The sequence below is a fragment of the Mustelus asterias genome, chromosome 21 (genome assembly GCF_964213995.1).
Source record: "Mustelus asterias chromosome 21, sMusAst1.hap1.1, whole genome shotgun sequence".
Taxonomy (NCBI): Eukaryota; Metazoa; Chordata; class Chondrichthyes; order Carcharhiniformes; family Triakidae; genus Mustelus; species Mustelus asterias.
Window position 1 is genome coordinate 56,758,388 of NC_135821.1, and position 12,000 is coordinate 56,770,387.

The 12,000-nt window shown below is 40.9% G+C and overlaps 1 protein-coding gene across 12 annotated transcripts; it reads right to left on the minus strand.

The window, feature by feature from the left end:
- Positions 1-392: 392 nt before the first annotated feature.
- rsrp1 (arginine/serine-rich protein 1) lies at positions 393-11,733 on the minus strand. Of its 12 annotated transcripts, none has more exons than XR_013500443.1 (10): positions 11,656-11,733; positions 9,448-9,500; positions 7,507-8,394; positions 6,726-6,880; positions 6,115-6,151; positions 3,089-3,145; positions 2,691-2,753; positions 2,433-2,528; positions 930-1,098; positions 508-633 (listed from the first exon to the last, which is right to left on the minus strand). XR_013500443.1 is itself a non-coding variant. In XM_078237930.1 (7 exons), exons 1-6 carry the CDS (start codon positions 11,727-11,729, stop codon positions 952-954), a joined length of 1,413 nt encoding a protein of 470 aa, XP_078094056.1. In that variant the 5' UTR covers positions 11,730-11,733; the 3' UTR covers positions 393-633; positions 930-951. The 12 variants fall into 12 exon arrangements, 3 of the variants coding, with proteins under 3 accessions (XP_078094056.1, XP_078094057.1, XP_078094055.1); XR_013500444.1 differs by adding an exon at positions 4,610-4,747 and having other exon boundaries at positions 509-633; positions 1,007-1,098; positions 2,691-3,145; XR_013500440.1 differs by adding an exon at positions 4,610-4,747 and having other exon boundaries at positions 509-633; positions 2,691-3,145.
- Positions 11,734-12,000: the final 267 nt, after the last annotated feature.

Here is a 12,000-nt window from a genome sequence, read left to right on the forward strand (position 1 = left end):
AGGGACCAAGGAACATGGGGAGGGGGTGGAAAATCAGGATATTGAATTTGATGATCAGAATGAATGGGGGAGCAGGCTCGAAGAGCTCGATGGCCTATTTCTGCTTCTAGTTTCAATGTATCAAAGACTTGAGACGTGACAATTTAGAATCACCTTGGCTACCAACTAGGTATATAAAACTCAGTGTATAAAATCAAAACAGGTATAAGGTAGGCAGAGGGTGTACCAGCAATTGGAAATCAATAATGGGCAGGCACATGTTGGGAGCGGCAGAATATCTGGTGTTAAATTTATTGAATCTAGTCCCTCAATCTTGGGAAATTCTGCAAAAAGCATACAGACCCTAATTTGAATATTTGGTGACATTTCAAATAAGTGATCACACTACAAATACGTTCAATGTTTGCACATGATATTATGAGTTTGAGCAAAATAAATGCTATTTTCCCATAATTAGCATTTTATTTATTTGAACAGAAAAGTTACAAGCCATCGAAACAGTAATTTAAATTCACAAAGCATCTTTATTGAATTCTGGAAATCAAAGTTCACATCTACAAAACAAATTATGGTATTTCTTTGCAAAAATGATATAGTCCCACCTGAAATCTGGAGTAAACATCAGTATCTTACCTGCAAAACAGCAACATATTTCAGAAGCATTACATTACACTGGGCATGAATCAATCACAGCCTCCTAAATGTTTGCGAGCACAACTGCTAAACATGCAGAGCACACATGCATTTTAGTCTATTTACATTTTTAAACTTTCACAAAAGTGAAAACTTTGGATCAAGCTAAAGCTAGTGCCTCACATTTCAAACTAAGCTGGGAGTGTTATCACAATATTCTGCGTAACTATGCAGTTCTGTCAGAATGTCAGAATAATTGTTCCCTATACAAAAATATATATATATGCTTCGTATACTTTTATCATTTTAAAAATGTCCTCAATGAGCCTTTGTTTTATCAGCATTCTTGTGGCCATTATGTACCAGTACCCACTGTCCATATGGGCTTCCTTTCCGCTTGTGTTCAGGAGACTCCTTAGCAGAAGTGTTCGCTGTCGTTTGGTTCAATGGTTTTGCCACTGTATTCTGCAAAAACAAAAGTTAATTAGATAGTAACCATAATTGCCAAATTTATTTTGTAATAATTGGTTAGAATGATCATTTAAATCCACAGGTGCATTACAGTATTATTGGTCAATCCTAACCAGAAATAGATCATAGGTTGTTATTTCAGTGAGTGATACAGTATTACATCTTTACATCCTAGCAACAAGCACAGTGCAAGTTCAAGAGAAGTTTACTTTCACGCAAACTGGAGGAATGAAACCTCATCATCTTCTGGACTCACTAGGTTCAACTGAACTTTCTCCTCTACCTGGTCCCCTTTTTAAAAATCCAAAAGATTTTTTGTCCCAACATAACCCATCCGCCTCCCCACAGAGCCATCTGTCACTTGTTCTTTAGTTTTGCTTACACCAAGCACAGACCTTGTTCTCTTCTTCACACATGCCACAATCAGCACCTTCAGTAGGCCATAACACTGTCATTAACACTTCCTTTGTCTTGTGCCCTAAACATCTCATTCCAATCTCTCCTAGCTCACACCCATCACTGACCTATTCGGCTCTTCCCGCTCTTGTAGAGTTTAAAATCTATCACATTTCTTATCTCTTTAGCTCTGAAGAAGTCATACAGGCTCGAAACATTAACTGAGGGGGTATAGCTCAGTGGTAGAACATTTGATTGCAGATCAAGAGGTGCCTGGTTCAAATGAGGTGGCACTGTTGCACAGTGGTTAGCACTGATGCCTCTGCGCCAGGGGCCTGGGTACAATTCCAGCCTCAGGCCACTGTGTGTGGAGTTTGCACATTCTCCCCATATCTACGTGGGTTTCTTCTGGGTTCTCCAGTTTCCTCCCAGTCCACAGATGTGTGGGTTGGGTCAATTGGCCATGCTAAATTGCTCCTAAATAATTAAGGGATTAGGGCCTGGGTGAGATTGTTGTCAGTGTAGGCTCTATGGGGCAAATGACCTATTTCTGCACTGTAGGGATTTTATGATGATTAACTCCAAGAACAGTAAGAAGTCTCACAACACCAGGTTAAAGTCCAACAGGTTTATTTGGTAGCACAAGCCACAAGCTTTCGGAGCGCTGCCCCTTCATCAGGCGAGTGGGAGTTCTGTTCACAAACAGGACATATAAAGACACAAACTCAAATGTCTTTATACGCCCTGTTTGTGAACAGAACTCCCACTCACCTGATGAAGGGGCAGCGCTCCGAAGGCTTGTGGCACGTGCTACCAAATAAACCTGTTGGACTTTAACCTGGCGTTGTGAGACTTCTTACTGTGCTTACCCCAGTCCAACGCCAGCATCTCCACATCATAACTCCAAGAATGCAATGATGCATTTTACTTACTTTAACACTGAAAGCTATCCAGTGACTGGTGTCCATCCTTGCAGTGGCACTTGATATTTTCTTAATCGGTTCATCCTCTTCAACTTCTTTGTATTCCTGCACAAAAATACAGAGCATCTACAGGTTAATCTTAAAAGTGGCCACTGTACTGTAAACTGTGACCCACAATCAGACACTCTTCAGATGAAGCATCTGTAGCACTGGTTGGGCAGACCCAACATTACAGCACTGGCATAATAAATGTCACTATTGTTCTACCTGATGTGGTAGAATCTGCAGTAGAGTTCCTATTGTTCCTTGTGGCCTGGCACCATACCATTTCTGTGAATTTGCACCAATATTGTTAAGAGTTTAGAATGCATCAAACCTTATCTTAGTATTCTGACCCAAGGAATCAATAATAGACTGGAAGGTAAAGTTCCAGAATATCTGATCCACTGATCAAAGTTTAATAGACATCAATTACTTCAACGTAATCAATGGGTCAGATCAATGTGAATTACCACTGAACAAGTTAGTTATTTCAATGACAATTTCAACTTCAGGGTTCAAAATGCTTCCGAGTAGTTTCAGTAACATTAATTGCTACTACAAAAGTAGAACTGTACACAGCTTGTGTTGATAAGGTATATTCTAGGCTATAAAAGCCGATAAACTTATCTTCAAAAAACTGTTGGTCTCTTCTTCGGCAAAGATCTGATATTCAAAACTTCCTGGAACACAGTGAATAAGTTATGAGGACAAGAAAATCCTAGAACAAAGCTGTAATGCATGGTCAATACTGAATCCAAAAGCAGCATCTAGTCAAACCTCAACTTCATATGCCTCAACAGTAGGACAAATGCAAGTAGTAAGGGCTTTTATTTTAACTAAAAATTTAAAATACTAATATTTAGCCATTTGAAACTCTGGCAGCAAGCATCAAGAACTGATCCAAATGCATCAGTATTGTTTGTTTGGAACTCTGTTCCAAACCTTAGGCAATGGATTGTAAACTAAACTACGTCGGATGTTGAATTCTAGCAAGGCACAGAACAGCTATTTTATTTTGCTTCCCCCTGCTTTTTGAATGGCAAGTGTACTTTTGGACCCAGTATCAGACCAGCACTCCCAAGGTCAAGTGCAATACTGGCACATTCAAAATGAAGTTCCCTACATACTACCTCCAATATAACATCACATCTCAACATCAAAAAGAGTACTGAACTTTGAATACGATTAGAGGATGCCAAAATTAAATAGTCAACCCAACAGCCAAATTGTGGGGACAGACCTGCTCAGAACAGAGACGGGCAATCCTACTCAACTTAGAGACACTTGTGCCTGGGCTTTGTTTGAACACAGCTCCAACAAATCCTACATTTTAAACTTGAATCCAACGCTGGGGGAAAGAGGTTGGCCATCTATAGTTGACTTAGATGGCTTGAACCATTGACAGCAATATCAATCATTAATGCACATTACATTGCCCAAGTTACTTCTGCATCCAATGCAAACACTGCAAGCTTTATTTTTAAAAGGTAGTACTGGCTTTATTGATTTGCCATATTTATGGAATCGGCAACACTTAAGATTCTATCGCAAGTACTTAGAAAACCAATGGGGAATTTATTTTTAATTTGATTCCAAGCAGTTAAAGTACCTTTGATAAGGTACCACAGGGTTAGGCTTGTAAGAAAGATCAGGGCATGTGGAACCATGAGACAATTAAATGGATGAATAGAAAATTGGCTTTAAAAGAAGTAGAAAGCAGACAGTAGGAGAAAAGGGTATTACCCAGATTGCAGGACAGTGAGAGAAAAAAAGCAATGTTCCATAGAGCAAGGGCTAGACTACTGTTATTCATAACTGACAATGAGTTATACTTGGGAACAATAACTATCAAAATTTCAGACGATGCCAAGTTGGAGGGTATAACCAACATGGAGGAAGAATGGATACATTAGACAGGCAATTAAATGGCAAAATAACTTTTGCAGATAATTGCAAGATGATGTACTTTGGTAAGAAAAATAGAAAATAAGAAACTGAACAGGGTAGAAAGACAAAGGGGTCTAGAGATACAGGTAAGCAATTCATTAGCATTATCTCAGGTCAAAGTAATTAAAAATTCAAACATTAAGATTTATTTCAACGGGTGCATCAAGTAATGAAGTAATGTTAAGCTTGTATAGTACCCTGGTCAGGTTACATTTGAGAGCACAATGAACAGTCCTAGTCCCTATCCTATAATGAAGGGGCAACGCTCCGAAAGCTCGTGCTACCAAATAAACCTGTTGGACTTTAACCTGGTGTTGTGAGTCTTCTTACTGTGCCTATAAAAAGAACACAGTAGTAATAAAGTATAAAAATATTTACAAGGATAGTAAAGATTACAGTCATTAGGAAACATTGAACAGGATGAGGCTTTTTTCTTTACCCACAACCCCACCGGCACCTGAAGACTGAAATGTGATCTGATGAGGTTTTTTAAAAATTATAAATGGATTGTACAGGGTGGATGGATAAAATGCTTCCAAATCCATATTTACTGCCATAAATACAGGACTTACTAAATTCAATAGGACAAGGAGTAATCTCTGACTCAGCAGCTACAATGGGGAATTTCCTATCATTTAAATGATTAAGGAAAAGAGATTTTGAAAATGTACTAGACAAGCACATGACAGAAAGAGAATAGAAGAATCTGCTGAAAGGCAGACACTAGGGGAAAGACTCATGAAGCATAAACACCAGCACAGAAAATGGGTTTAATCACCATTTCTGAGCTTTATACTCTATGTAATTAGTTATATTTCTATTTGGGATGGCACGGTGGCACAGTGGTTGGCACTGCTGACTCAACGCCAGGGGCCCAGGTTCAATCCCAGGCTTGGGTCACTGTCTGTGTGGAGTTTGCACGTTCTCCCCGTGTCCACGTGGGTTTCCTCCGGGTACTCCGGTTTCCTCCCACACTCCAAAGATGTGCGGGTTAGGTGGATTGGCCATGTTAAATTGCCCCTTAATGTCAGGGGGACTAGCTCGGGTCAGTGCATGGGTTATAGGGATAGGGCCTGGGTGGGATTTAAGTCAGTGCAGACTCAATGGGCCAAATGGCCTCCTCCTGCACTGTAGGATTCTATGAAAAGTCCTGACAATTTGTACAGTATGATGGTCCTGCAGGCTGTGGAGGAATGGTTCATTTGCCACTACAGTCCCCAAATGGCAGCATAAAGATGCATCATGACAAGTTTCCTTCATAAATAAGTCAATGCAGTATATTAAAAGAACCAACATACTGTACTGCCTTGTCTTCCAGTGGCTAAGTGAAGACCTAGCTTCCATCATTCTCCTTAACTCCCCATTTTGACCATCCGGACACAGTCACAGATCTTCCTGACCCAAATAATACACAAAAAGAGGGCAATGAAATTGGATTATGTAGACCAGTTAATACATCTTATGGTGGGCTGGCAACTGTAGGATTGCCATGGAGCAGAGCCACATGGGTCACCACTTGGCCACAGGACCTGCGTGGTAAACTAATCTTAGTTTTTCCACTTAATACTTGGGTGAATATACAGTGCCCCAGTTTCTTTTGTAACATGGTGTTTTTGAAAGCCAATTGTTCCTTTAACCATACTGAACTACATTGGCCAAACTGCCCGCAAACACTGCACACACGCAGATACAAAGATACCACCTCATATCTTCAAGAAGTGCAGTCCATTTCAAGGCTTCTATAAAACAGAAATAAATCAAGTCACACAAACCAATTTTACTTTGTATATATATGGGAAGTGTTTGAATGACATGTTGATAAGCTACAGCAGAGTTAAATTATTACTGTAATTACAATTTCTGATATTACAAACAGCAAGTATACATCAAAAATACTAATTAGCTATAAAATCACTGGGATATTTTGAGTCACAAAAAGTTCTCTTTTCCTTATAGTGCAAGTCAGCATAGAATAGTTTCTACTGTTACTTTGTAGGAATGGCTACATGCTGCACAGTTGTGCCCCGTTGGAAATATTACTCAAAGTAAACTGAATTCTTCAATAATTTAGATATTAAACCAATGTATCAATGGTTGAGCTGGAAACAGAAAAACTATCAATTTATTCTACCTCATTGTAGGAACACCAGCCTGCAATAGAGTGGGTAAACTGACAGTAGCCACTATAATAAAGATCAGAGAGCTCTTTGTAAAAGTCAGTGAGTGCTGAAAACGTTAGATAGAAAAGACCTTCAACATTTAGACCTGCACTTGTAACACATTTCATTACAGTGTACAGAGCTTATCACTCACCTTTTTAGTCAATTCTTTCACTGCATCACTGTTAGCTTTCATTTCAAAACGTCTCTCATTTTTGAGAGGCATCAGCCTGGGAGGCAAGTGCATGTTGCCCATTCCCAATAATTTATCAGCATTTGCCTTGGCAATTTCAAGCAACTTCTTTTTCTCTGAGGAAAAAAAAACAAGAACGACTTACTCAATTTTAGCGTGCAACTCTTAAGCTTTTAAAGTGCCGATGGGCAATATTAGTACCACTTCACAAGAGATTAACTTCAAAAATAACAAAACAAGTTGAGGCATTTGCCAATGAATGGTGGTGTCACATTAATAGACTAATATTTACTGCACTGAAGATATTTAATCCTGTTTATTTTTAGAAAATACAAATGTCATTTTCCTCATCACTCCCATAAGTGAGCAGTCAGAGACCCTGCAACTTTAAACATAATACTGGATGATGGATAATACCCAGCTCTTGAACAGAAAGACTTAATTGTGGTCTTCAGCTCACTGGATATATCACGTGCCCAAGTGCATTTCTTCTCAACTTTGAAAGGCAAAGGAGGCTTTATGGTGTGGCAATGTAAAATACTGTACAAAATTATGGACTGGGCTTCTTGCTCAAGGGAAACTAAACTTTTACCCTCAAAGATACCACCATAAAAGAACATTATAACTCCACAGACAAAAATCACATTTTGACAATACTTTAAAAGACTCACTTTGTATAGAGACATTGTACCAGATTATGTCTCAAATTTTTAAGAGAACACACTGTAAAACTATCTTTTACCTGTCTGTGTTAAGTGGATTGATCTGTCCCTCGATCTGCTTCGATTTCTTCTGTGAGATGGTGGTGGGGTTCTGCGTGATGGTGGTGGGGTTCTGCGTGCAAAGCCATAGTAACTTCGCCGAGGTCTGGATGGAGATCTAGACAATGATCTTGAGCGGGATCTCCTGTATCTCAAGCTGGATCTGGACCTTTGGTATGATCTAGAAGAGGGTATGTAGCACCTAGATCTGGACCTGTATCTATGCGTCGAATTAGACATCCGATGTCTGGATTGTTGGTAACAAGACCTTGACCAACTTCTAGATCGGGACCTCGAATAGGTTTGCCTTGATCTTCTGTAGCTCCTCTTCAGTGATGCATATCTGCCTCTTGAAGCTAAAGAGATTTCATCTGAACTTGAACCATATCGCTCTGAAGAGACTGAACCTGATCGGGATCTGCCTGCAGAGGACACGGAACGTGAACGAGAGCTTCCTGAAGATGATATCGATCGGGAGAGACCTGAAGACGATGTTGAACTTGACCGCGAGCTGCCTGAAGAACATGCTGAACTTGACCGCGAGCTGCCTGAAGAACATGCTGAACTTGATCGGGAGCTATCTGAAGATGATATCGAACCTGACCGGGAACTGCCTGAAGATGACTCTGAACTCAATCGCGAGATTTTAGATTTCTTGATGCTAACTGTTCTTGAACGTGATTTTCTCTCCTCCTTTCCAGTCTTCTGACAAGGAGAACAAAGTCTCAGTTTGTCCACAACAGCAGCTTCATTTTCAGTCTCCTGCTCCTGTGCACATCCAGCTGTTCCCAACTCCATTTCAATGTCTTGCTCCATTTCTGAATCTGATTTCAGAACATTATCGTATCCTTGTTGCAAATTTGTTTTATCTGAAAGATAAATAATCACATTCACATGGCCGTGAACACAAACCTCCATTGAAAACATGAATCTAATCTTGTGTATGGTGCAATAACTGAATTTCAACTGTTATTGCTATTTTCCATTTTTTTTACACAAAGCTGCAGTCAGTGGTTTAATACTAACCAAACATCATATTAGAGAACCTTAAAACACTTGAGGTTATCCGTCCATCATGATTGTGCTGGCTCCTCGAAGGAGTTATTTGATTAGTTCCATTTCATGACTCTTTCCCCATAGCTTTGCACACTTTTCATTTTCAAGTACTGCCACAAGAAACAGTTACTTGACTTGCACTACAAATTTTCAGCACCCTCAACTTTCTCTGTGCCAAGCAGAACAATTGCAGCTTCTCCTGTCTCTCCATTTAACTCACCCCTCATCTATCAGCAATGAGAGAATTTTAGATCAACTAAGACCCATTTTCATGGATTTGTCTTGCCTGTTGTCGATCTTAACAGGGCCAGTAAATACACTTCAACAGGTGCAACATGTTTTCATAGTATGTAATGCTACTACAGTACAACATTGCAAAGATGCACTTACTATTCATAGGTGTAAATACTGATGACATGAAACATCAGACGTTTTAACACTGACCAGCATTAGTAAGTCAGCACTATTTCTGCTATGCATTCACCAAGGAACATTAGCCGCACAATTATTTTGGAAGTGTATTACTTTTCGAGCACTCAATCAGAAAAATAGCACAAAAGTTCAAGTCACAAACATGTTACCTATTAGAAGCATTAAAAGAATGGTAGATTCTTGAATATCTCACTGCAGCCCCAAAGAGACACCAGAATGTCTGTGACACTTTTAGGAATACTTAAAATATTTATCCACAACACAAACTCTTACCACAACAAGACCATGCTAATCATTACAGATCCTCTGATGTGTAAAATGTGCCGCAGTCCAAACACCAAGTACAGATTCTCTTGCGGGCCTCAGGGATTGGCGGAACCACTGATTTTCAAATATAACTGAAAACAGAAAAATCTAAAAAGAATTAAACTTACCATTGCTAGATTTCTCTCCCATCATTTCGCAGGAGAAACCAACTGAATTTAGCCTGTTAACACAAAAAAAATACAAATTTGCAAGTGAGGTTTGGGCAGTTCAGTTTCAAACTATAAGTAATTGCATTGCATTTATAGCAATTAGGAACAAAAAGGTTTTAACACCAACAGCCTCCATAAACTTCCAGTTCAATTAAAATGAAAAAGTTCCAACCAAACTGAACCAAGTCCTGCTCACACATTACTATTGTTCTCATTGACCTACTCGCTCTGTGGAAACCTCAAAACTAAAAATGATTTTTAAATTTAAAACCCATTATGGCCTCACCCCATTCCTTCTCTAACCTATTCTACCCCTAAAACACACCCTTCAACACATTTTCCTCTGGTTCTGTACACATGGTGCACCCTTCCCTCCTTTTGCCTCGCACATTCAACCATCTAAGCTCTGCATTCCCAAAATCCCTCAAACGCCTCCTCTCTATCTGACAGTTTGTGATTACCCTGCATATCTTCCGTTAATTTTTGATTACAGCTATGTTAAATGAGTTATATAAAGGGAAGGTGTTATTATATTGCAGCTTTCATACAATATTTGACAAACATAAAAAAGGAATCAAAGTCAAATAGTGTGCATTTTATTCAGCTACATCAGTGTCACCAGTGAGTCAATGGCTTTATAGAACTCTACTGCTTGAGAATTGGCCAGAGGGTGGGACTGAGAATGAGGCTGCTGATCCGTGATGAGCCAGCAGCTCAATATAAACATCCTTATCCTGTAGAAATAATCTCTCCGTGAAAATTATTACTGTTGTTGACAATGTAATTTGAAGAATATGTGCAACAGGTTAAACTCTCTGCATTTCATTTTATGTTATCAACTTGTTTGCATTATGACAATCTAAAAAATGAAACTCCAATAGGCACGTACGCCTTGACATTGACCCCACTCTATCCTGACAATCCAACCCAATGACTCAGACCCATCACCTGACAACCCAACCCATTGACTCAGACCTTAGCACACGTCAACCCACCCACTGACTTTAGCCCCTTCGCTCCCAACATTCAAACCCACTGACTTTAACCCCTTCACGCCAATCAAATCCACTGACTTTAACCCCTTCGCTCCCATCAAACCCACTGACTGTAATCCCTTCGCACCCAATCAAACCCACTGACTGTAATACCTTCACACCCAACAATTAAACCCACTGACTTTAACCCCTTCGCGCCCAGTTAAACCCACTGGTTTTAACCCCTTCGTGCCCAATCAAACCCACTGACTTTAACCCCTTCACGCCCAATCAAACCCACTGACTTTAACCCTTTCGCGCCAATCAAACCCATTGACTTTAATCCCTTCGCTCCCAACAATCAATCAATCAAACCCACTGACTTTAACCCCCATCTCCCAACAATCAGCACTGTGGCACAGTGGTGAGCACTGCTGCCTCACAGCACCAGGGACCCTGGTTCAATTCCAGCTTTGGGTGACTGCGTGGCTTTCCTCCAGGTGCTCCACTTTCCTCGCACTGTCCAAAGATGTGTGGGTTAGGTTGATTGGCTGTGATAAATTGCTCTTTAGTATCAAGGGGACTAGCAGAGTAAACACTTGGGGTTGTGGAGATAGGACCTGGGTGGGATTGTTGTCAGTGCAGACTCAATGGGCTGCGAATGGCCTCCTTCTGCACAGTAGGAATTCTATGATTCTATGAGTCAAACCCAATGACTTTAACGCCTTCACCCCCAACAATCAAACTTAGACTATAATCCCTTTGCTCCCAACATCTTGTCTCAGACTCACTTTCTCCCCTAATGCCCCAGCACCTTGTTGTAACCCTGATCCCAGCCCCTTGTTGTAACCCTGATCCCAGCCCCTTGTTGTAACCCTGATCCCAGCCCCTTGTTGTAACCCTGATCCCAGCCCCTTGTTGTAACCCTGATCCCAGCCCCTTGTTGTAACCCTGATCCCAGCCCCTTGTTGTAACCCTGATCCCAGCCCCTTGTTGTAACCCTGATCCCAGCCCCTTCTTGTAACCCTGATCCCAGCCCAATCTCCATCGCCTTCCTGTCAAAAGTGCGTCATCACCCAAGGGCAAGACTTTAAACTATTTGATAAAAATCAGATCGCCTGCCCCCCCGAAATGCTTTTCAAATTTCAAATAATTTTAGTAACCCGAGTCCTTTCCGTCCTACAATACTCACCGATTACACTGGCTGGCTTGGTTGGGTAGCGAGTTTGAGTGGCCGCCACTCTGATCACCGCCAGTTATCACCATCTTCTGAGTGAAAGTGACGCAATCGATTCGCTCCTTTTATAACCTGACCCCGGAAAGAGCCCGCCTCTACCTCTCTATCATTGGCCGCCCGCTTCCCCAAATCCCTATTCTTATTGGATTACCTGGATGCCACCCGTAACGTTGGCCAATAGGACACGGCGGACCTCGGCTGCACCGCTTCCTATTGGTCAAGCAAGCTGTCAGTCACCGCCTGGGCTCGGCGGCCGCCGCCAACTCGACGCCCCATTGGTGCAGCCGTTTGTCAATCAAC

Excerpts from the sequence above, each read along its gene's own strand:
- rsrp1 (XM_078237930.1), bottom strand. The coding sequence starts at position 11,729 with ATGGTGATAACTGGCGGTGATCAGAGTGGCGGCCACTCAAACTCGCTA. Across the intron at positions 6,881-7,506 it reads AATCCACTTAACACAGACAG|AGAAAAAGAAGTTGCTTGAA; the intron begins GTAAAAGATAGT and ends TTTTTTCCTCAG. Across the intron at positions 1,099-2,432 it reads GGATAGCTTTCAGTGTTAAA|AATACAGTGGCAAAACCATT; the intron begins GTAAGTAAAATG and ends TTGTTTTTGCAG.